The sequence below is a fragment of the Myotis brandtii genome, unplaced genomic scaffold (genome assembly GCF_000412655.1).
Source record: "Myotis brandtii unplaced genomic scaffold, ASM41265v1 scaffold1643, whole genome shotgun sequence".
Taxonomy (NCBI): domain Eukaryota; kingdom Metazoa; phylum Chordata; class Mammalia; order Chiroptera; family Vespertilionidae; genus Myotis; species Myotis brandtii.
Window position 1 is genome coordinate 49,690 of NW_005356017.1, and position 27,170 is coordinate 76,859.

Sequence of the window (27,170 nt, forward strand, 5' to 3'; positions counted from 1 at the left end):
GGGGGGTGTGCAGGAGGCAGCTGATCAATGTTTCTCTCTCATCGATGTTTTTAACTCTCTATCCCTCTCCCTTCCTCTCTGTAAAAAAATCAATAAAAATATATTTAAAAAAAGAATAAATGTATAAAAAGACCTACACAAGTCATTTCAATGTTCTCGGTCTAAGTTTCTACATCATAAATGGAATGTAGAGAGCTTGACAAATGATCTCTATATTCACTGTTTTGACTTTATATTTTCATTTTTAAAATAGACTTTCTTATTGAAAGGTATATACAATACATATATAACATATATGTAATTTTGAATGATCACAAAGCAAAGTCCCATTTAACCTTCATTCAGACAAGAAAGAGATTACCAGTACTCCAGAAGCTTTCCTTGTACCTCCTCTGCACTCTCACCCTCTCCAAAAGAAGCCACTAGCCCAACAATAACGTAGATTTGTTTTGCCCATTTATGAACTTTCTATAAATGGAAAGTTACTCCTCAGTGTCTGATTTTTAACTCATATTATGTTTGTTACACTTATCTATGCTAGGCATTAATAGTAGTTCATTTTCATTCTTGCTTTTACTGGGTGTATAACCCTGAGAAGGTTGATACATCTCATAAGTCATAATCAACTCATCTTTAAAACAGGAATGAAAAAAATATCAATCTCATAGGGCTTTGATGATTAATTAAGGTAATGCATAGAAAATGATCAGACAAGTGTGCACAATAAGCACACTAAAGGTATCAGTAGAAGTAACCCTAGTTTTTTTAAAAAAAAATTAATATCACTATTTCACCCCCTTATTACTCTTTAATGCTGGTAATTGGACTTGCTGTTTTAGGAACACGTGAATGTTTCCCTTGCTTATCTGTTGTTTTGCTCTTGGTATCATCTTCACACAATTATCTTTTTAATTTTAAAAACTTAACCCATGCTTCAAGACTGTCAATTTCCACCCTCTTTGTGAACCTCATTCTTATCTTTCCCAAATAGATATAAACAACCCTCTCTCTAAGTACCTCTTTTGTTTTCCTTAAGTAATTATATTTACTGCTTGGCATTAGAGACACTAATATAGTTAAACTATGGGTCCGGTGCACAGATTCATACACCTGTGGGGTCCCTCGGCCTGTGGCTCTCTGACATCCCCCCAGGGATCCCGAATTGCAAGAGGGCACAGGCCAAGCTGAGGGACCCCACCAGTGCACGATTGGGGCCGGGAAGGGACCGCGGGAAGGCTCCAGGGAGTATCCGGCCCATCTTGCCCAGTCCCGATCAGCTGGACCTCAGTAGCAAGGTAGCCTACCAGTCGGAGCATCTGCCCCTGGTGGTCAGTGCACGTCATAGCTACAGGTCGAATGGTAACTTAGGCTTTTATAGATATAGATATTCTTTTCTACCAGACTATAATCTGTTTGAAGGCAGGAACTCCTTAAAATGCAATCATGTACATATCTACCTTCAGAAGCACTCAGCATTGCCTTGCATATTAAAAGTACTCAATAATTATCAGTTAAACTTAATAAAATGTACTAATAAAAATAATTTTCATCAAAAGAATAGGCTAAAGTTCTGTTATTGTAATCTCTTAAAAGGTAAGATGTCTATATAGCTATTTTCATACCTGTCCATCACTGTCTTTAATCACCATCAGCACTGGGGTGTCTAAACCTATCATTGTTCGATAAAGAGTCTTCAAGCTTGTGCCATGCTTCCCGGTACCATAAACAAGAGTCCATGGATAGCCAATGGTTCTTGGTGGAAGATGCTTGGTAAGCTTTGAAAAATAAAATGTTAAAATTTACTTGATAGCTTATTGTCAGTTTGTTGGATACTAATGCCAGTTGGAATTGAATGGTATTTTATAAAATGTAGGCTACAAAAATAACAGTAGTTTGTTATTCTCAAAGATACTGAGATGCTTGAAGAGTAATTGTACATTTCTCAGCATGAAATACTTTCTTGTCCAGTAGGAAAAGAAAGAATCATACTGAACAAGATACAAATTAGAACAGACATAAGAAATATGAATTACTTATAGTGCCCTCTGTCTTGAATTGACAAAATCATTGAGTGGACTGTTAACTTGATTATTAAAAACCTCTAAAATAATGGGTTCTAGAGGCAAACTATCAGAGTTAGAAATCAAGCTTCAATACTTTAATATATCTGTGTGACTCTAACAAATTACAAGTGAAGAAACTGTGCCCAAGTTTCTTCACTTATAAAATGCACACAATTAAGAGTATCCAACTCCTTCAAGTGTCGCAACAACTACATGAGATAATCCACAGAAAGCAAGTAACTAGCACCCAATAATAAATTAAATATTGGCTATTGCAGTGGCTCAATCTGAACTGCTGTTAATTTTTTTAATGTTTGCTTACCCAAATCTCCCAGTATATTCTATTACACCAGTTTGCTATATTGTGTTTACTTTTTCTTCATGGGAGAGGAAGCCTAGGAGCAATGACCCTGCTTCCTCAGTTTTCAAAACAACTAAACAGAGGCTGTTTTACTCTTGCGGGTATACACTCAGAAACGCTCACATGTGAGTATGCCGTACCTTTTCAATTTGATCTGGCTGTAAGAGTTCACTGGGATCACTTAGGTTTGGTCTAAAGGATTCAGACTCCAGGTCTGCCTTCACTGGAGCAACCTGCTCTGAATTGATGTCTTCCCTTGTAGTAATCTAAAGAAGTAAACAGCAGCAGTATATTAATATAAAATTGTAAGATGCTTTCAAAATTTTAGCCCTTTGAGAGAAATTCAACTTTATACCTTAGAAAAGGTAGCTAAAGCTTTAATTTAGGATTTTAGAAGGCAAAGGATATTCCATTAAAAAATATCCAATGTAGAAAAAGACTTTTTAACTACAAGATGACATTTTTCTCATCCAGTACATGAAGAAGGACAGGTAATGAATGATAAGCCCATACTTATATGGGAAAGGAGAGCGTTGCATGCAAACTTTAATTTTGCTGATGAAGGACAAAAGTGACCCAACTAGCGTGCTTTTTATGTGTGCTATTTAAAATACGTGGGATTATTTTTTTCATGGTAAACATAAAATTTGCCAAAAATAATTCAGAAAACGTCCTCAGTGCTAAAATTTAAATTTAAAGAATAGTACAATAAAAAGTATAATTTCATTGATGTGTGTGTACTTGCTTCACTGAAAAAGTTACCATTATCTAAAAAAAAAATGCTTTCATTGTTCTTATGTTCTAAACACTGAATTTTTTTTATTTAGTTGGACTAAACAAATTAAAAGGTTAACTTGTTCACAAATCTTTGTTTTAAATTAGATCAATTTGATGCATTAAAAAGAATGCTTTTGCTTGATGAAAATGATCTCTTTGATATTCTTAAAATGATAAAAATGTTGATTACTTCAAAACAAACTCCTATATAATCCCTGCTATTGGCACTTGCTTTTCCATATTAATTTCATTTTAATGTATAAAACACAGTAACATTAGAGAAGAAAATATCTGAAACATAACCATCATCAATAAAATTTTTAAATTGGAAAATAGAGTTATTTTGGAGCAGATAACTAAAATATCGCAATGCTCGACGACTTATGATTCTACACAGAAATGGAATGTAGCGAAACTATTTTGTTCCTTTAACAGATTTCTTACCAAAACTTAACAGCATATATTTTTAGCCAATACATGTTCTACAACTGTATTGTTTTTTGATGAGAAGCTAAACTACAAATTCTTTCACATCATCATATTTTATCCTCATTTTGATGATGTGAAAAAAAAAAATCCAAGGCAGCATGAGAAGCATTCAAAGAAAAGAAAAAAAATTAGTAGTTCCAGCAAAGCCATGAAAACATATCTTACTAAGAAGAGGAAAACACACAGCACACAAAACTGGAAAATGAATTTAATTGTATCACTTTCTTTTTTCTAAAAAAAAAAAAATCACAAATATTATTTCATGAATTTTAAATGATCTAGTTCTGTGCCTAACCTCTACTATTTTTAAAAGTATTTCTAATACCAACCAGGAATAACCCAGGAACAAAACAATTATTTCATTAAAATATTTGATGTGGGGCTGATACAGCTGAAGTAGCTTTGAAGAAGAAAGAATATTTAAAGCCTTACTATCCATTAAAATTTTAAAAATGTTCCCATCGCACTACATCTTTAAGATTCTGTTTAACAAAAATCCAATCTTAAACCCAAAGGCATTCTTCCAATGTTAAAGTTAAACGGAAACTCCTCAACGCTCAAAGAAACACACAGTGCTGAGAACAGTTCTATAGTGACAGAAAATTCCCCTGAGACTTTTTCAGATGTAAAGATGACAGAAAAGATAAGCCTACAGCTCTTCAAAGCATTACCGTCCTCTTTAGCACAAAAAGGAATTTTCTGATGGGCTAATTTAGTGCTACAGTCGAAACAAATCCTTCAAAAGTGAGATCTGCCCTGATGAAAGACACTACAACAGGGAGCAGTCACTCTCTGGAGGGGTTTAAACTACTGAAGGGGGCACCTGGAGACGTCTGCAGAGTGTGCGCAGTTCTTCAGTATTTAGAGCATCGATCCTGCGGTGATACTCAGCCACTGACACTACCTGAATATGGAGACAGGAAGACAATAATTCCACTGACAATTGAGAAAAATAGCCAAAACAAATGTAAAAAATGGAGAAACTTAAAAGGGGAAAGAAGTGTAATCAGGATTTCTTTCCCCAACTCCATGCTGAAAACTCAAGAGATTTATATATCAAACTGCAGTGAAATATACATAGTGAGTTTAACCACGACATCCAACTAGTTCGCAATATACGGTTTATTTTATGGATTGTCTCATGTAGAATTACAGAAAAAAGAATTATGAAGGAAACATGTAAAACATGACATTACTTTGCTAACACCAAAGATTATTATATCTAAAATCTAAATGTCTTGCAGTTTACAAAGAAAATGGTAGTTTCCACCCTCTTTTCTGCATCAGTTTAGTTCAAACATTGCATCCTAATGGCAATGCCGGAAAAAATACTTCTAGGCAAAGGTGACAAACATACCCATACTATATGATCTATATCAGAAAAAAAGAGGAGGAAGCAAGGAAAAGATATGAAGGAAATTTTAGATAACAAGAAAAATAAGCTCTAGAAAGTAGCAAATTTAGATTTTCTAATCTAATCAGCAGTACCTTTTCAGGCATGTTGCCTACTTCAGTATTTTTAAGTGACACTCCAGTTTTTGCCTCTCCTGTATATTTCTTTATGGTTGCTATTGTAGCCGTTATTTGTGAATAAAACGTAATGACTTTTCTATATTCTAAATTCCTAAGGGAAATTCTCTGTCTTCTGTAATTGCCTAGACCAGTCTCTTGCATAGTGTTGAAGTTGAAAGCCATAGATGACAGAGAAACATTATTACAACAAGCCCACAAAAACAGACAAATTTCCTCAGACTGACGCAACAGCTCCTATAGCTTTTTCAGATTGTGATATAATTCCCCAAACGGTAACCATAATATAATGAACTCTGGAGGTGCCATAAATATGTGCTGATTCTCCTAAGTTATGACAAATTCCTCTTGTGATCAAATGTGTAGAGGTTCTGGCCACAAAATGCAGTTAAACCAATTGGCCCATAGAGTTTACACTTCTAATTTAGGATTTAAAAGGCTCTTTTATAGCCAACTAAAATGAATTAGTCACCTGCAATGTTAAAGGTAACTCTAGAAAGAGCTATGTAAACCTGTTACGAAAGCTATGAAAGACATGAGAACAGGAAAAAGGGAAAGAAACTGGAAAGATTTCCATCCTGGCCATTGTTATTATATTGACTTTTGCAAAGCAACAATGCATGCAATATGATAGCTAACTCCCTACTTACAAAGAAACCCAAAGTGCTTATGATCTCCAGCTCTGGGGGATCAGAAGGACCTGGTTTGGCCCCTTCCTTTTCTATTTCGTCATAAAACAATGGAAATAATAAGAGTTCATACTGAATAGGGGTTTTATATAAAATGCATATGAAGGATTGAGTGTAGTGCCCAGCATATAGCAAATGAGAACTACTACTAACACTACTTTTAATTGATCATTTTTTTGCTTATTACCCTAAGTACTGAAGGATAATATCTGAAGAACTTTCTCATTTATTGTTTTTATTTTTGATATTAAAATATTTCAGTTTTGAGAGCTCAACTATTTTGTATACCTTGAATGACTTTTCTGAAATTAATTTTCAACTTCAGTATTAGATACAAATATTAAAGATCTTTCAATTGAGAACAACAGAATTCTCAGTGAACATGAAAAAACAACAATTAGGCACTAAAAATAAAAAGGATAAATGGTGATAAAAGGAGACTTGACCAGGGGTAGTAAACACACAATACAACATGCCAATGATGTACTGTAGAACTGTATACCTAAACCTATAACATTTTATTAACCTGTGACACCCCAATACATTCAATTAAAAACCCAATAAATAAAAATAAAAAACAGCAGCCTTGCTTTTCTATGGCTAGCAAAATAAAATCTCTATAGATATTGAATGGTCAATTACATTTTTCTTTATTTTTCCCATGGCATTCAGTCTAGTAAGGAGTTCCCTAGCCAAGTATTTTCAAATTATATGACTTAACTACTCCTCTAAATACCTTCTATCCCTTCTAGTTAATACCAATCTTACACTTATTTCTTAAAGCCCCTTCTTTTACCTTATTAAACACACTTCCTGGAGGAAGTAAAACTGAATTATAAGCTCTAGAAATGGAACAGCTATAACCTAATTTCATCCACATCACTGACAAAAGAAGTTATTGGTGAGGGAACCATGAATTGCCATTGTAAACATTTGGTAAATTCAAAATTTCTTTAATGTCCTTAATACTTTAAAAAAAAATGTAGTCTTTATTAAGACTTACAAACTCACCACTTCCTTTACCTTCTAAATATTTACTCATGCTGTGATGAAGATACATAAAACTATTAAGAGTTTATGAATTAATGAAAACAAGGGATTTGATATCATGTGAGTACAGAAATATACTTTCTCTTCTGAAAACAAAAGAATAAAGAGATATCGAATCCTAGAATATATGATGGAACTAGAATTAGTCTTAATTTTTATCCCTGGTAAATCATACTACAAGTATAGGATTTATTACTTTACCCAAAACATTAAACCTAAGCAGGAAATAAATATTTTTCTACAAAATGTCCTATATTACATTTTTAATTATTAAGGATACACAGGTGAGGAAACCAAGACCCTCCAATTAAAAGTGTAAAAAATAATTTATTGAGGAATTAAGTGTTGCTTGTACTGCTAAATCCCAGAGGTCTGAAGTACAACATGGCCTACCCTCTGCAGACTTAAGTGCTTACTCTCTAGTCTAGTCTCTTTAGCCTTTGACAAGAATAACAAATTAATGGCAGGATTAAATCTACCCATTTCTATCTATACAAAGGGACCAACTAACAACAACAATCAGAACAGAACAAAAGCTGAAAATAAAGTAAAATTTAGTTTTTATTTGCTTTATTTTTATAGGATGCTGTCAATCCCATAAGTAAGAACATGTTCTTCTAGATATAAAGACCAATATTTTGGTCTAATAATCCTTTTTCCAGGATGTTCCAGTATTTTCCCCTAAAATTATGCCACAAACCAACCAAAAACCTCCTTCCCCCAACTGTCTTCCAGAGTAACAAAAGTCTGGTAGATATCTGTGAATATGCCATTTTTATTCCTTACTTATTCCTTACTTTTATTCCTTAGTAAAAGGAAATGGGGTAGAGAGAAAAATATTGTGTAATCAATGACATTTATACTTAGTTTGGTATCCAAAAATATACTAAACAGGAGGAAATTTAAGTGTGACTGTTGTGTCTAACAAAAAGGGCATTCAGCAGCATCCTTGAGGTCACCCTTTGTTCTATAATTTCATCATATACAACAAAATCATATTGCAAAATAAAACCCGAATTATGGCAAACATTTGCTTATTTTTGCCTTAAATTAAAACTATTGCTTTCAAAATGACTCTTTATGACACTATATTAAAAGAGGTATAAAAAGGAGCAAACAGAGAATCATGAATTAGGTAACTGGAAACAGAGGGTAAAAAATTAAATCCAGAATTAATTCAAAACAAATCAAAGTTATGTTCTGAATAAATCTTCTGCATTTAAAATTACTTCCTTTTATGTATATTCGCAGATGACTCAGATTTTCATGAGAAGGCTGATATATTCACTGTTCTTTTAGTCAAAAAGAAACCTTGTTAACTACCTAAAACCATTCAACTATAATATGCATATATGGTATTAACTTCCTGGAACAATAAATATAAGAAGTGAATCTCATAAAAAGGGAATAATCTCTTTTCTGCATAGCATATCAGAGGAAAAGAATACTCATTACATAAATCTGAAACATATAAATCCACTATTATAGTTGGAGACTTCAGAACTAGAGGTGATTCAGAAATTAGTGGACAAAAAATCAGTAAGGACATAAATAAATGAAAGAGCACCTTCAATTTACTGGATCTAATTGATATGTATAAAATAACTCCTCCACCTGGGGGGCGGGAGTGGCGGGGGGCGTCAATCGGGGGAAAAAGGAGACATATGTAATACTACAAACAATAAAAAATAAATAAAATAACTCCTTCAGCAACAGTAGAATACCCATTTTTCTCAAGCTCACATGGGACATTAACAAGACAGACCACATTCTGGGCCATAAAACATACCTCAATAAATAGAAATCATAAAGAATGCTCTCAGACCAAAATGAAATTAAACTAGAATCAATAACAGAGGAATAGTGGGAAAATACTAAAATACTTTTAAACAACACACTCCTTATTAATGCATAGTCAAAAAAATTCTGTGAAAAACTTACAGTATTTTGAACTAAATGAAGCTATAGCAGCAATCAATAAAATAGAAAACAAAAAATCAATAGAGAAAAATCAACAAAACCAAAAGCCAGGTCTTTGAAAAATGTGATAACCAGTTATTAGACAGACATGAGCACAGCAAGGACAATGGGCCAGGAACAGAGGTCATCAGGATGGAAAGCCATGGGTGCCTAACAAAGGACAATTATAGGGACAATAGTCTCCAGGGTCATCTTTCCTCCCTTAACATATCACTGGTCATGTGGTTTGGACCCCCTGACTTTTCCTCCCTAGAGATAACATCTAGGCTCAGTTGTATTTCAGCTCAAGGCCCAGAAAAACAGCAAAACCAGACAAGCAACACCATGCCAAGGCTAACCTCAGGACTAGCTGCACTGACTAAGGAATAACCCCCCTGCCATGGTGCCAACCAATCAGTGGAGACCATGACCTGGAAGAAGCACACTTGGAAAGCTGATGAATATTCTATTGAGACCCTCCCCTGAGGCCCCTAAAATCTCGACCTGCAAGAGAGATAAATACCCTCAACACAAAGGACCCAGGCATGTATACCCTAAACTCTAAGGGACCCCAGAAGACTTGCAACCAGAGGAGCAGTGGGCAGTGACAGCTCATCCCAGGTAACTCCCTGAACTTGTATCCAAGGCCCCATTTTCTCTGACTTCTCAGTGAGCCAAAGCAGCCCAGCCTAGGCTCTCCTGTTGCTTCTTCTATGCCCTTCTTTGTTTCATTGTCCTAAGTGTGTTTTTGCTGTGGCCAATAAATTCTTGCTTGCTTTGTTGCACTTTGTCTCTTGATTAAAATCTTTCAATCAAGACAAGAACCGAGGTCTTGTTGTCTTGCTGGTAATAAAAGTATCAATAAAATTGATAAACTTCTAGCAAGACTAAAATAAGAGAGAAAGGACACAAATTAATTGTATTAGCAATGAAGAGGGCCATCACTATTGATTCTTTGGACATTAAAAGAATAATATAAGAATATTATAAAGAACTCTATACGCACAAATTTGATAACTTAGATGAAATGGACTAATTCCTTGAAAGACACAAATCATAAAAACTCACAAGAAACAGATCATCTGAATAGACCTATATCTAGATAAAAAGTTGAATTAATAATTAATAACCTTCCAAAACAGAAGGTACTAGGCCCCACTTTAGCCAACAAAAATAGATTAGCTACCAGTAAACAAACACCAAGGTAACTCAACAAAAAGCTATGAAAATTTGTTGAAAGCTATGAATGACACGAGTAGAAAAGGGAGAAAAACTGGACAGATTTAGATTCTGGCCACTATTATCCTAATATATAAAAAGCCAGGGGCCGTCATGACCTAAACGACTGGACAAACAAGGGAACACCAGGCTAGGGGTCCCGGCCAGCGTGGCAGGAGTGAGTCTGGGTCCCGGCCAGCGCAGTGGGACTGAGTCCTGGGTCCCGGCTGGCGTGGCGGGAGTAAGTCCTGGGTCCTGGCCGGCGTGGTGGTGACAGGGAGCTCTGGGCCTCAGGTTTGAAGGCCGGCCACATCCCTGATCGCGGGAAACCCAGAGCTCCCTTCTACAGCCGCGCCCTGGTGGGAGGGAGCTCTAAGCCCCAGCTGGGGCGCGGCAGCAACAGGGAGCTCTGGGCCCTGGGGAACTGGAGTCATGCTGCGATTGGACTGGCCTCTGGGTCCCTCCCCCTGCCCGCAGGCTCTAGGGAACTAGAGTCATACTGCGATCTGGGAATCTTGGTCCCTATCCTCGGCCCACAGGCTCTGGGGAACTGGAGCCATGTGGTGATGGGACTGGACCCTACCCGAGGGGTCCCAGATTGTGAGAGCGTGAAGGCTGGGCTGAGAGACACCCCGCCCCCCCGAGTGCATGAATTTTCGTGCACAGGGCCTCTAGTTATTAATATTACTTAATCCTCACCTGGCTATTATTATTATTATATTGACTTTTGCAAAGCAAGAATGTATACACTATGGTAGCTGACTCTGTATTTACAAAGAAACCTAAAGTGGTTATGATCCCAGATGCTGAGTATCTGGAGTAAACCCAGATGGATTCACTGGTGAATCCTTTCAAACATTTAAGGAAAAAATTATACTGATTCTCTACAATCTCTTCAAGAACATAGAACAGAGGAAATACTTTGAATTCATTTTCTGATGCCAGCATTACATAAATAAATACATAAATACATAAATAAGAAAGGAAATATACAGACCAATATCTCTCATGAATATACATGCAAAAAGTCTCAACAAAATATTAGCCAAGTGAATCCAACATTTTATAAAAAAGGATTATGTACAATGACCACATGAGACTTATTCCTGGTATGCAAGGCATTTGCAAGGTATTTCAGTATTTGAAAATAAACTGATGTAATCCATCACATCAATAGGCTAAAGAAAAGAAATTGTAAGATTATATCAATAGATGCAAAAAAAAGCACTATTTAAAACCCAACACTCATTCATGATTAAAAGTCTCAGCAAACTAGGAATAGAAGGGTATTTCTTCAACTTGATAAAGAACACCTAAAATAAACAAAACAATCCTGAGGGTCCTTATACCTTCAATTAAATTTAGCTTTAAATCCTAGACATCATCTTTCTATACATATATCCCTCAGAGACGTAGGCATATACTAGAGCCAGAATGCCTCGACTCAAACCACAGCCATGACCCTTATTGGTTTTGGTATGACTACTATATGCTTCTGTTTCATAAAATGGAGATCATAATAGCAATATTTCACAGGTAAAGGATTAAATAAAATAACTCATGTTTGAAGTAATACATGGCATTATTAGAAGTACACAGTGTTAGTAGAAATGATTTTATCATTACTATAATTATTACATTGAGCTGAGGTCACTAGAAAAATTTTTACATTTAGGTTATTTGTTCTTAAAATTCTATCTGTGAGCTAATTCTTACACAGATGTAAATAATTCACCATAGGAGCTTTTCTCCAATATTTTCATATGTGAAAGTCTAAAATACAAAAAAACCCCCCACACACCAAAAAACACAAAAAAACTTTCTTGTCATAAGAGGGTTTAGATAGAAAAAAAAAAGATGATTAAATTAGAGAAGTATGGATGCTGACAGAGATCTGTGTTGCTATTTAATGATTTGTAACTTTAATATGATTAACCCTATATCCTTATTATAAAATAGCCTTATAACTTCCAAGCAAATGATAATTTGACAGACACTAAAAAGGTAGAATACAATAAATGAGCATATAAAATATACAAATCACTTCAAGTAAATAATTAGAAGATTAAAACTTAGGTGGTTTGTCAGAATAAACTCTATAACAGCTTTCAAAAAATAAAGATAGAAAGGTTAAGCATGCTTATAAATATGGTGCTCATTATAAAGCTAATTGGCAAAGGTTTAACTTCTTTCCACATATTTTGAAGCAGATTCTACTTAATAGTTAATGTCTTTGAGCCTTAACACACATATAGAGTAAAAAAAAATCTACCTCTGATTAGCACACAAGGTTACTGTGAGGTCAAATATGATACTATGCATGAGCATTTAGACAACTGTAATAGTTTACATAAATATGGCCACATTAGTACTACTATAAGACTTAGGTCTTCACTTAAGTCTATACCATTCTGCTAATCAGTTCAGCAAAGATAGAAAGAACTGTAAAAAGCTGCAAAATACAAAGTCCAAAAATAAGAAATACTTGTTATTCTCCTAGAAGAATTATTTTCTATTTTCAGTTTTAAGGCAGAAAAGTCCCTTGGCAGGTGCAATCTTAATAGGAAATCTCAATCTACAAAACAAGTAGAAAAATTGCTAACCTAATCCTTATTTCCTAAGCCCTTTCTCTTGCCCTACAGCTCCCAGGTTATCTACTTTAAAACAGAAAACCAGGACCTCAGCTTGTCTACACATGAAAGCACATTATACTGTATTGTATTAACATTTTAGAAGATTCTCAAAGGTATCCCAGAGGGGAAAAGAATGTGCTGGGGTCAAGCTGTCTCTGCTCCAGAACAGCTTAGTTCAGTAACCACCCTATATCTATTTTCCCATCTTTAAAATAGGCCTAATACTACTGACTATGCAAAGTTCCTGTGAAGATTAAATGAAATAATACATATAAACTATACATATGGGAGAGCTGAAGACCAGTGAGAAGCATGCTTTCATATCTGAAAAAATCATATAACAGCTTCCTATAAGGTCGAACAAAAATTGGCAAGTGTAATAATTGTGATATACATTATAATTACCTATAAAATCCAAAACATCTACAGTTTATTTTGCCTGTATGTGTAATAAATTAAAACAATTTAAGTCTTAGAAAACTAATGATGGTTACTCTAATTGCAAATAAAATATACATGAATAGCTTCACTGTTCTTGCTTTTAAAAAAAAACCTGTGTTAATTGGCTATTCTGATAAATCTGATCACAAATTTACCCAGTCCAATCACTTCAGTTTCCTAAATCCCTGTGCTGATAAATAAAAACTTGAAATCATTCAACGTAAAAATAAAAGGACATACAAGGTACTCTCAAGCCCAATTAAAAATAACACTGATTAAAGTAATCTTGATATTTTACATGCTTAACATTTATGGGTGGCAAGCTGCTTTGGGGGCATCTTCCAAAGTCACTTCTGCTTCTCGGGATATAGCTAGCCCTATTTATTAAATCACCTACATTCACAGAAAAAATAAAATTAATATTCATAAGATGAGATATAATCCTGAATTAGCACAGAAAGAATACTTGGCACCACATTTTTAACAAAAAATGCACACATATTTGTACTGAGAAATAAATAACTAGGCTTCTTAAATAGTAAGGTTGACTGAGATTTTCTTTCTTTTTTTAAGAGTATAGAATTTATTAGATATAAAATACAAAAAATAAACCCACCTAAAGTAGGGATGGAGAGGGCTCCCTTTGTTTCCCTAGGCTTTCCCTCCCAATGCCCACATAAACATTTTGCCCACATACAATGGCCAGGAAAGAGTAAAAAGAGGCAAGTTCTAAAAAACAACAGATGCTCAGCTTAAGGAGGGTGATGACTGGGTCAGATGAGCCCAATTCTGGAGGAGCCCACTGTTTGCTCTGTCACAGCAGCAGGTCAATACCCCAGCCTTCTGGACCAGAGGCTACTGTCAGGGATACCCTGAGCATGTGACAGGCTGGAGCTGCTGGCTGGGAAGCAGACCACTTATTTATTCCCTCGGTGCACCCTCCAGATTTTTCTTTACTAAAATATCTTTTAAAGTTTTGTTTTAGGTAGCACTGCTTGAAACTTTCTGGATAGTTTCAAAAAGTCACTGTCAGATTGCTAAAATGATAGTAGTCTTAATATACAATATTTTAAATGTACCTAGTTTGATATCAGTCAATAAATTTCATGTTAATTCGCTGATTGTTCTACTCAATTTATTTTTAAGCAAGAAAAAAATTCTGAATATTTTCCTCTAAAGTTAAGCTTAAATAAAAAATTTAGGCAGCAATAAAGATTTGGTAACTACTGCTTATGTAGAACAGAAAAACAAAACACTTCTACAAAACAAAACTACAGTCCCTTATTCATTCCCTTTTTTTGAAGATATTTAGACTTAGCAGAAATAACTTAAAGGTACTTTCTGTAATCATACAATTTTGTATTCTATGAACATTCTCCAAGCTTAAACTTTTAGAAATTGTATAATTTTGCATAATGTCACCATAAAAAGACTAGTAAATATAGAAACTGAAATCACTGGCTAAGATTACCAGAGTATACTTATGATTAATTGGTTGATGTCTTCTCCCTTTTTTCCCATGCCAGAGCCGAGACATTTCCTTTCCAGGGCAAATTAAGTTACATCAGATCTTGTAAGAACTGTTGTAAAAAGCATTCTTCCTCTGTCCAAGATAAATTCCCAGCACAAGAGCCCTTCCTACAACTGTGACAAAACAGTCTGCTAGAGACAAAGATTTGATTGACAATACAGAGAGCTAATCACTAAGTAGTATCCATTGCAAAGAGAGACCAGGGTGGAGACTGTAAAGCTGGGGAGGGAAGACAGGGTTTCCCATGTTTAAGTTTGGTTGCACTGTATCCAAATGTGCAAAGAAAGAGCTTAAAAGTTTAAAGACACAGTGCCTGTATTTCCAAACACCAAGTACACTAAGAAATAGACTTACAATATCTTAGTCATAAAAAATAAGTAAGTACAGTTGCCAGAGCCCCTCCCAAAGTACACAAAGGATTTCAAATAACGCTTTGTTTGCTCAAAATCATAAAATTCTATTATTTACATCTAAAAATCCTATAAAATTCCATCTTTTATATGAGCATTTTAAAAACAGTAAGATGTTCTTTGAGGATGCTTCAACCCTCAAATTTTAGAGAACGACTTCTGTAAAAAACAAAGTCAACATAGTACAAATAAATCCTAAACAAATATTCAATGACCTGAAAATCCTTCTGCCTGTTGCAGTGCATTTTCTAACATTTGATTTCTTGGAAAAGTACTTATATTTACTATGCCTACATATACTTCACTAATCAGCAGTATGCTGACTATAACCAAAGAAGTAAAATTTTAAGATTTAAATGTTATTAAAGCTATAAACTAAAATTATCTAGTGTTCAATTTTAACTAGAATTCAATGTCAAAATAGACCTGTAGATTTCTTCCTTTTTAAGCTAAACCTGCTCCTCCTCCTTTATCTTGAGTATACACACAAAACTGTAATCACACAATGACACCTTGGCACACATACCACCTTTCCAGTACACACACCACTGCACCACACCCACTTACCCAAATCTCCTCCCTCCAATTTCCAGCTTGCATATCGAGGCTGATGTGCACATACAGGACAGAGCACACTCCATACTGAACAGGGTACCCTCCCTCCCACACACATCAGCCACCTCCCCTTCTTATGTCTCCAACCAGCTCCACCACACATGCCCTAAGATCTCTTTCCCATAGGCTGTCATGGGCACACTGTTACCATCTCCACACTGGTGTCACTACATACAGAGTATCCTTATACATCCAACTCCCCCTCAGCTCACTCCCCCTACACACAGCAACTATTCATCCCTTACAGTCAGATTTTCTAAAATTAAAAATCTGTGTACCAAAATGTGGTTTACGTGAGATTTTTATACACACACACACACACACACACACACACACACAAACACACACTCAAAGCACAGGATAACTTATTTTGTTGGTTATCTACTCAACTAACATTCCCATAGATTCTCCTAGTACAGCTTTGATTTTGCTCAGATGTTTTTAATCATGTGTTTCTGAGAAGGCTGTGTCCGTGCCTGGACTGGATGTATCATTACAGATCTAAACAAGTGGCTCTCAAAGTTTAGCCTGCATTTGTTCAAACACAGACTGCTGGACTTCAAAACTAGTTCTGGTTAAGCAGATTGGAATAGGGTCTGAGATTGTGACTTTTAAACAAATTCCTAGATGCTGCTTCTGCTGATGGTATGGGGACCATATTTTGAAAAGGTACTAAGCCACAATGAAATATCACCTTTCACCTGTCAGAATGCCTATGATCAAAAAGCTAAGAAATAATGTGCTGGCAAGCATGTGTAGAAAAAGGAACCCTCGCACACTATTGGTAGGAACTGATACAGCCACTATAGAAAACAGTATGGAGGTTCCTCAAACATTATAATATAACTACCATATGATCTGGCAGTTCCACTTCTGAGTAAATTTATTTGAAGGAAACAAACACATTAATTTGAAAAGATATATGCACCCATGTTCATTTCACCATTACATTATTTACAATAGCCCAGATATATAATGGAATACTATCTAGGCATAAAACAGAATAAAATGTTGCCATTTGCAACAACATGGATAGACCTTGAGGGCATTATGCTAAATGAAATAACCAGTCAGAGAAACACAAATACTATGATCTCACTTATATGTCAAACTCAAAATAACAACCAAAAAATCAAGCTCATAGATAAAGATTATAGATCGGTGGTTGCCAAAGACATGGGCAAAATGGGTCAAAATGGGTACAAACTTCCAGCTCTAAAATAAGTCAAGAGGATGTAATGTACACAGCATGGTAACTATAGTTAATAATACTGTATGGCATATTTGAAAGTTGCTAAGAGAGTAAATCTTGTAAGTCTTCATAAGAAAAAAATTTTTTTTTCTTAACTATGTATGGTGACAAATGTCAACTAGACTTATTGCAACGATACTTATTTTGCAGTATACACAAATATCGAATCATTATGCTGTATACCTGAAACTAATATGCTATATGCTAATTACAATACAATAAAAAAACTGGTTTAAGCTATTGTGAGTGTGATTTTTCTACTTTTAATAAACATATTATCTAGCAAACATAAAGTGAGCTTAGTAAATCTCCTTCTTGCCCTTTATTTTTTCATAGTGTTTAGAAATATAGTGCTAGGTCATTAAAATTAGTCCAGACATCCCAGAGCTAGAAGCAGATGTCAACTTATCATTAGTGTAAAATAAGATTACAATATAATCTATTCTCAGAATTCAGATATTCAATTTAATAATTTTTCCTCTACTTTCTTTATTGGGATTGAAATGATTGAATTACTTTATATCTGATTTCCTCTGAATTGGGAGTGGTCTACTAGAAGCAATAATATGTAATTTGCCATACTCAATATTTAAAGTAATTTTTTTGCATGCAGCAATACTTCATTTTTATTATATATTTTTTCCAATTAGTTTACATTCAGTATTATTCTGTAATAGTTTTAGAGTTACCACAAAGTGGTGGGAAAATCATGTATTTTACAGAGTGGTTCCCCAGCTTTGAAAACAATCATTGTTCCATGAAAACAAAACTAAAATATTTATACAGGCATATCTTATTTTACTGCTCTTCACTTTACTTTTTTTAAATTTTTTTTCTTTATTAAGGTATTACATATGTGTCCTTATTCCCCCATTCCTCCCCACCCCCCCACTCATGCCCTCATCCCCTTGGTGTCTGTGTCCATTGGTTAGGCTTATACTAGTATACATTCATTCAAGTCCTTTGGTTGATCTCTCCAAGTAATTTTAATATTTCAAGTCATAAAATAGTCTGTCATTCATCCATCTTGTCTCTTCTCAATCTGCATTAAATAACGTTTTTGATTTTTAATGAAAATTTTATAGCCCATAACTTTTGGCTAGTAACTGAGGAAGAGTATTAACAGGGAAAGGGAAGCATTAGTTCAAAACTTTCCTGAGGTAGATAACATACTCATTTAACATTATTAGTAATTAAAACAGACCATATTAGGCATGATTCTGGGTGGTAAATGCTAATAAAGTATTGCTAAGCAATACTGTATTGTACACTTGAAAATTTCTAAGAGGGTAGATGTTTTGTTAAGTATTCTTAATACATAATACTATATGTAATACTTTAAACAATAAAGAATTTTTTTAAAAGTGTCCTTAATACAAAGTAATAACAATAATAATAATAATAATGAAAGAGGGTGGGAAGATTAGGAGTTGATGGAAATATTTATGGCATACACTGTAGTAGTGATTTCATGAATGTATAATTGTCTCCAAACTCATCAAGCTGAATATATTAAATATGGATAGTTTTTTGTGTCAATTATACCTCAATAAAGTGTTTTTAAAAATGCCTAATATAGAAATATTACATAAGACAATTTTTGTATTTACTCATAAATTCTAATTATTTTTAATACTTTTGATTTCTACCTTTTTCAGATTTACTGAATTTCTTCTGGGGTTATGATTTGTAATGCTATGTGATTTGTTCAATATAAAGTTACTTTAATTGCCTTTATCTGAGAAATGTGACCTCACCCTATTTAGTGAGTTAGACACAGAGACTACTTTCATTTTGAACAAAATAAATTCTGTATGGATTTTGCTGGTCAACTGATAAGAGATAAGGAATGTTTTGTTCAGTTTTATATATTGACTCTATTTTAATTTTGGTATTACTAGTTCTTTAATTAAAAATAAAAAAGAAACCCATGTGTTTAATAAGATGAACACCAGAATACTCATTATCTGGCAGTTTAAGAAATGAAATATGTACCATCCAACTGAAGCCTCCCAGTATTGGTGCATTTAGAAATTACAACAATATCAAACTGCTGCAAAAGTCTTCCATGAGTAACCTAATAAACAATCATGGCAATAATTTTGCTTAACTAATGACAATTAGGAAAGCAGAACTGACTCCATTCTATTGGAAATCTAAATCCAATCCTATATAATAAAAGGGTAATATGCAAATCGACCAAACAGCGGAACGACCGGTCGCTATGATGCGCACTGACCACCAGGGGGCAGACGCTCAATGCAGGAGATTCCCCCAGCCCACAGGCCCTGATTGCCCAATTGGGGCCTGCTGGCCAACCTCTCGGTCCTTCCTCCTGGTCTGCAGGCTCCGATCGCATGATGGGGAACAGGGAACTGGGGGTGGGTGTTGGCAGACGCAGGCAGCACCAGGCCAAGGCCCCTGCCCCACCAGTCTCCCCCCACACAGAGGGCAACTGGCGTTGGGGAACGGGGCTGGTGAGCGGGCGGGAACGGCCAACCTCTCGGTCCCTCCTCCCAGCCAGCAGGCTCTGATCGCCCAATGGTAAACGGGGAACCGGGGGTGGGTGGCGGCGGGGGGGGTGGGGGTGCCAGAGCTGGCTGCTGGCAGGTGGGGAAGATGGCCCTGATCGCAGGCCAGGCCTAGGGACCGTACCTGTGCATGAATTTTGTGCGCCAGGCCTCTAGTAAGGACATACTATGATACACTTTATGGCCTAAAGTGCTAATAATAGGTTAATTATTTTATATTTACATAGTTAAAATGGAGAACATTAAAATTTAATATCAAAATGGGAAGTCTATAAATGATTTAAAAAGTTATCTAAGTCAGAAAGTAGATTCTAAAGTATTTTAAGTACAAAACCTTTGTACAGATTTATGTAACAAGTAGTCAACATTATTTACATTTACACTCACAAATAAATAACTGTTTAAGAAAATGTGAGTAATGTCAGCACATAAAAATGAACAAATCATCTCAGAAGCCAAAGATCAAATGGAACATATTTTTATCAATACTTCAGTAAGTCTAAGAAGTGGGAAGTAACCCAGAGCAATTTTCTCCTAATACCAAGCATTACTATTGTCTTAGTAAACTCATATTTTAAAATTTAGTCAATAAGCATAAACCTGGGAGGTAAACTTCTAAATAAATCAATTAAAGCTAATTTAATAAAGTCAATTTCTTTGTTGTTTTTTTATCATCCCAATAGCACTGGATGTTTTAATAATTGGCTTGGAGTAGGAGATACTGAACTACAAGTTGTATAAAATTAACTTTAGAGATAGTATAAAAAAAAGAAAAACCTTTTCTGCTTTATCCCCAAAGGAGTGAAATTCATCCCAAAGGAAGTGGGACAACAAGCAATTTTAGTTTTAAAAGCTTCACTTTTGAGGCCTGTGTCATCAAGCAGCAAGAAGGCACAGCCAATACATGTGATACTCTAAAACTTTCAAAGGGTTCTATTAGAGAGCCTCTTGAAGTTGGTATTTGGGGTTGAAGATGATAGAGCCCAATGTGCAGTAATGTGCCATGATACCACCTAGTGACAGGATACAACTGACCTGTATTACTGTAGCATCATTTTTACTTCATGGCAAGAAAATTAAAAAAATATTTTGATATTACATCAGGTACACTAAGAAGACAAATGAAAAATTCACATGAATCTTAAAGATGAAACAGGCTTCAAAGATATTTCAGGCTTATTGTGGTGGCTGCTGCTTTAGACTATACCAATGGACTCTTGGGTACTTGTCAAGTACATCAATTTTAAAGAATATTTGATGAACAAGTTCAAGAGGCACAGATAACTAAATTACAGCCTGGTATGCGTACTCAGAGGCACTATAAGGAGAGGGAAATTAAGACCTGATAGGAGTCCTTTGGTATGTAAGGGAGCTATGCCTGAAGAAATTATATCAGCATGACTGCTACTGATAAGAAAACATGCTTTAAAAAATCAAGGCACAAATGATTAAAGAAATTTTTCTCCACAGTGAACCAAATTTATGTTTTTGGAATGCAGATCCAACATCAAAAAAAGTAGAATATTTTGAAAAATATTTTATACAATGTAACTTGCATGACAGAGACTTGAAAATTAAAATACATTGTGATCAACATACTCTGAAAGTATTTTCCAGTGTTAGCATTGTATAAGTTTAATGCAATACCTGAAGTGGTGGCATGGGGTATACTATAGTGGTTTTTCCATCTGTACTGCACAATGAGGAGCTTTAAAGAATACTGCTCATAGGCATTCAGGTTGTTTTCAGTTTGGAGCTATTGTGAATAAAGCTGGTGAGAAGATTAATAATGTTGGTTTAAGTATTAAAAGAACTTATAATATGTGCCTAACATATGCTACCTCTTTCCCTCCATTACATTAAAGTTACAGTACAGTAACTGTTGTATATACTACACAGAATGGACATTTAAAATCAGGTTCACATTTTAAATAAAAGACATGCCATGTATACCTTCCATCGTTATACATGTTAACTTCATGCACAATAAATTTATATCACATACACAATCACGAACATTAACACCAAATGGATAACAAAATTTGATCTCTTTTATAATCACATTTTAGCATCTGCTCTATATTTTTTAACACATCAAGAAGAGATTAATCTAGGCAATCACAATAAGTAAACCAGTAATTGCCACCCTATCAATCCCACAAGACGAAGCATGTAAAACATATGTAATATTAAAAGATATATTTAGTAGGGATTACAAAGTCGATTATTATTAATTTGCCCATATAGATAAATTCATCAAATTTGAGCACATAATATTTACCCTATTTTATAAATTAGCAACAGCTTTTTCCCCTATCATTATTTTTACATTCACATCAAGAATGCTTGGGTATAGACTTAGAAAAGAGTAGTAATTTGCATGAATGTGTTAAATGACTGCTGTGTGCCTGCCCCATGTAGGAGATAATAGTAATAAATCAGACCTGAAAAAATGTTTCACAAAAATTAGTATAATAGCAATTGATATTATTCCAAAATGCATTCAATAAGTCACTTCATTGCTGATACTTTGCTTCTCTAATACTCAAAAGCAAAAAAAAAAAAAAAAGAAATAGTAATGAATCAAAGTTACTAATCAGATTCATTCAATAAACACAAACATACATGGGCAATGAATCTTTTAAAGAAAGCATTCTTTTGTACCAAGATTTTGTGTATTTTCCTATATACCATAAAGCTATAAATTCACACAAAGTAAAAAGATGAATGAAATCTTCACATTTTTCTTCTTACCTCCCATTCTCTGGCTGCTTCTTCGTTAGATGAATCCTCGTTTGTTTCAGATTCTTCAATCTTTTTTACAACTATGAATCCAGGTTCTCTGGTATATTCACCAGTATCTTCTGCATATATTTCTGGACTCCACTGAATGAAGAAGGCATATAAGTGGTCTGACCTGTTAGAACAAGTGACTATTAATAATAGATCTAGTGTCAGCTAAAGTTACAAAATTATATTTGTTACATATCTTGACAAAACTTGAGAACTTAAAATATACATAGAATATACTATGCTTTATTTTAAAAAGATAACAAAGCCCACCACCAGTAAGACATTAACTTAAACATTTTTATTTGACTGTGTTCTATCAAGTTGTTCTGAGAAAACTACATTAAAATTTTCCTTGGCATGCTTTTGACTAGCTCAGGTGCTGTCCATGGTAATATTTTTTCTCTTTAAAGTAACTAGTAATGGGAAGGGAAACTGAACCCACAATTTTGACATCATTTGTACAATGATCTGATTATCTAAAATACAAGTACACAATTTAAAAATTGCATATTTTAAAACTTGGATATTATACAGAATTTTTCCAAGTTAACAAAAATTTAATATGTTTAACTTTTAAATATCAGGGACACACACTGTATTATGGGTTCAGAAACTGATGATCTAATCTTTCAAGTCTCTTTTTCCCCTTTTTAATTTTGTTTACTATAGTAAAGCCTGTTGTTACAAAAGATAATAAAAACTCTGATAAACATATTTGAGAGTCAAATACACATGACATTTCAAATATTTTCTTGGCTTTAATTAGCATGAAAATTGATTATAAAACTCTTAACTATCATATACCAATCAATAACAATGGTTCTGGAAATTGTATCCAATTAATTTTTTTCTTAAGTGTCATTTCTTATGTGGTAGCTAACATATCAAAGGGTGTATAGTTCCATCTTTCAGATAATGTTTGTACCAAAACAGCAATTTTCATAAATTACATGTATATAATAAAGTTCAAAATCATAATAATACCAATTCTTAATGAGCATTAGCCAAAGTGCAAGGACAATGATAAAATGGAAAATCCCATGTAAAAATTAAAACCAACAGTAATGACAAAAACTAAATCCTAATGTTAGTTTTAATTAAAGATGTACCATTTAGGAATGCCTTCTTTTATTGTGCTTTGCTTTATTGTGTTTCACAAATATTTCACTTACTTTACAAATTAAAGGTTTGTATTCACCTTGCATTGAGCAAATCTATTGGCATCATTTTTCCAACATCATCTCCTCACTTCATATTTGTGTCACATTTTGGTAATTCTTGCAATATTTCAAGTTTTTTCATTATCATTATATTTGTTATGGTGATTTGTGATCAGTCATCTTTGATGTTACTACTGTAATTGTTTGGGGGTTCCACGAACCACACCCATGGCACATTTAATTATAATTAATTGCATTAAACATTAAAGTAATGTGTGCATTATGACTATTCCACAGACCAGCCATTTCCTCATCTCTCTCTCTCTTTGGGCCTCTCTATTCCCTGAGACACAACAATATTGAAATTAGGCCAATTAATAACCCTACAATGGCCTCTCGTGTGCAAGTGAAAGGAAGAGTTGCATGTCTTTCACATTAAATCAAAAGCTGAGAATGATGAAGCTTAGAGAGGAAAGCATGTCAAAAGCGAGTCTCTTGTGCCTAAGACTTAGCCAAACTGTGAATACAAAGGAAAAGTTCTTGAAGGAATTTAGAAGTGCTACTGAAAGAATAGATAATAAGAAAGTGAAACACCCTCATTAATGATATGGAGAAAACTTTAATGTTCTCGTCTAATCCAGAGGAAGGTCCTTTACTGTCTTCATTTCAATGAAGGCTGAGAGAGGTAAGGGAGCTGCAAAAGAAAATGTGAAGCTAGCAGAGGTTGGTTCATGAGGTTTAAGGAAAGACGCTGTCTCCATAACATAAAAGCGCAAGGTGAGACCTGATCCAAGTGGCAGAGTAAGTAGCACTCACTCACTTTGACCATATCAAAACCACCACCTAAGTTACTGAACAATCAACCTGGAAAACCATCTGAAGACCAGCTGAACAGAAGTCTTATAACTAAGGACATAAAGCAGCAGCATCTACCTTGAGACTGGTAGGAGGGGCAGAGAAATGAAAAGGGCAGTTGATAATAGAGGGATATCTCAGCTGCAAAGGTACCTTCTGATGAGTGAGGGGTCTCAACCTCACGGCAGGCTCCCCAGTGCTGGGAAAGGAGCCCACATAACACCTGGCTGTGAATATCTGCAAGGACTCTGCCTGCCTGGGTGGGAAGGACGGCTGCTGGAAACGCAGGCATCCTCTGAAAGGGACAACGCACAAAAATCTTGCTCTTAATCTGGGCTCCAGTGGAGGGATAGCAGTTCAGAGCATGCTGGCGTCATACAGGGAGAGACTGAGTTGTGGAGGGGAAGTATCTGCAGATGTGGTTGAAAGAGCAAGAGAACTAGAACCAGAAGCAGAGCCTGAAGATATGACTACACTGCAACACTCTCATGGTAAAACTCTAATGGATTAGGAGCTGCTTTGTATGAATGACCTGGTATCTACTGCTAGTGAAGAGGCTGTGAAGATTGGTGGCATTACAACAACGGATTTAGACTGTCCCATAAACTTAGTTGACAAAGCAGTGGCAGGCTTTAAGAGGATGGGGTCCCACTTTGAAAGAAGGACTACTGTGGGTTAAATGCTATCAAACAGCATCATACACTACAGAGAAATTGTGAAACGAAGACTCCACTAATGTGACAAACTTCGTTGTTGTCTTATTTTAAGTAGTTGCCAGTCACCCCAACTTTCAGGAACCACCAGCCATAAACATCAAGGCAAGGCCCTCCACCAGCAAAAAATATTAAGACTCGCTGAAGGCTCTGATGGTTATTATTTTTTAGCAGTAAAGAATTTTTAAATTAAGGCATGTACATTTTTAAAATACCTAACACTACTGCACACTTAACAGACTACAGTAGTATGACATAACTTTTACATGCCCTGGGAAACCAAGAAATTTGTGTGACACGTTCTACTGTGATATTCTCTTTATTGTGGTATTTACGTTATTGCAATGGTCTGGAACTAAACCTGAAATATCTCCAAGGTATGTCTGTAGTTAAAATTTTCACTGTAGTTATCTTAATATGTCTGGCAAATCAGAATGCCTGGCTCTGTGCTTATCAGGTATTTGTGAATTATGCAAATCATGCCATATTTTAAAATTACTCTGATCACATTTTATTGAATGCACAATTGTATTTATTGTATACTTGGATGGGAGGGGAGGGAGAAGAATTTTATCATTAAAAGCATTAGATTTGAGAGCAACATATAAAGATTTTCCAGGAGGTACACAAACACTTAAGATAATTTTAAGGGAATCAAATTCTTTATCTTCTTCTTCTTAATGTTACTCATACTAATCTGCGTAAGAAGTGTGGTAATTATATGTTACATAGTCCCTGTCCTTTGCTTTCCCTAAAGCACTTTTTCTACTTTATTAAAAAAAAAAAGCATATCCTCACCTATCCAGAACTTTATAATGGTACATGCCCTTAAAAACTTCCAGACCTCCCACAGTTAGTATTAAGACAGGAAAAGATTTTAAGACTGCATTATACATCCTTTTGCATATCAGGTGGTTTCTAATTTACTGATTTCTATAAAACAGAAGTTTTCAATAAAGTTGCTCATTGATTATCACTAAACATAATTTTGATAAAAGATGATTAAATTTTGGAATATAAATAGAAACATGTTTAAAAAATTGAGTGACATTATTATAATAAAAAACTCTGCAAACTCATAGACTATTTTTGTGAACAAAGCTTTTCAGTACCTAAAAGAAAAAAATGAAGGGGAGTAGGTAGAACTGAGGGACTGAATCCTCTCTCATCCTTTCAATAAGCTACATTCATCAATGGATACATAAATTAACTGGGAGAAAGGCCCATCTATTTTATTAAGATATTTAGTATATTTTACTTTTTATGTGTAATAATTACTGAGTACCCTTGTTCAGCCCTATCTTTTCAAATATGTTTGCACAGGAAACATAGCATAGTTTAGAAGATAGAAATAGTATCTTACTGTGGAGCAAATGGTAGTAACCATGCTTAATGTACATTATAAAATACTTAGGCTCCCTAAACTTATGGTTCTTCTTCTGTAATATAACCCATGGCAAATGCATCTGCCACCTGGCCTTCTTCCCATCACATTGTGGGAACTGAAGCTCAAATAACTCATGCAAATGTTGGTACTATCTATTGCTATTATTGGGACTCTTGTGTTCTCTCCTAGCATGCATTACTATGGCATAACAACTTGTTAGCTTGCATGTAGTATAAACCTTAGACTCTTTACTATTTTGATAACAGTCACAGAAAATTTTAAAATAAATCTAATATCAGAATGGACACACACACACACAAATGTGTGAGTGTATGTAATTTGTTGCAAAGAAATATACTCAGGAATAAAAATATAATGTACCTTATAAGATTCTATGAGGAGGTGTAATGGAAATACAAGTTCAAAGAGAAGAAGTAATGATGAAAATTCTGTTAAAGAAGAGCACGTTCAAGTAGTTTTAAATGGATAATGGTAGAGGGGAAATTGTTATGGTGTTTAGATTCTACTAGATTTATTTTAAAAATCAATGTAACAGTTTTATTTTTAAATGTTGATATTGGCAGGCGATGTGGCTCAATGTTTTGAGTGCTGACCCATGAATTAGGAGATCCCGGTTCAATTCCTGGTTAGAGCACATGCCTGGGCCGATCCCCAGTCCAGGGTGTGCAGGAGGCAGCTGATTGATGATTCTT

At 34.8% G+C, this 27,170-nt stretch overlaps 1 protein-coding gene across 5 annotated transcripts in view; it reads right to left on the minus strand.

Annotated features, from left to right (window-relative positions):
* OXR1 (oxidation resistance 1) overlaps nt 1-27,170 on the minus strand; it is a 279,534-nt gene that overhangs the window by 8,320 nt on the left and 244,044 nt on the right. For 2 of the 5 annotated variants that reach the window (XM_005862364.2, XM_014536527.1), the window contains 4 exons: nt 22,304-22,466; nt 4,514-4,594; nt 2,565-2,690; nt 1,623-1,775 (listed from right to left, as the gene is read on the minus strand). In XM_005862364.2, the coding sequence (XP_005862426.1) occupies nt 1,623-1,775; nt 2,565-2,690; nt 4,514-4,594; nt 22,304-22,466 (523 nt within the window). Of the gene's footprint in view, nt 1-1,622; nt 1,776-2,564; nt 2,691-4,513; nt 4,595-14,681; nt 14,979-22,303; nt 22,467-27,170 lie in introns of those variants that run through there. The other 3 variants (XM_005862362.2, XM_005862366.2, XM_005862363.2) reach the window with 3 other exon arrangements.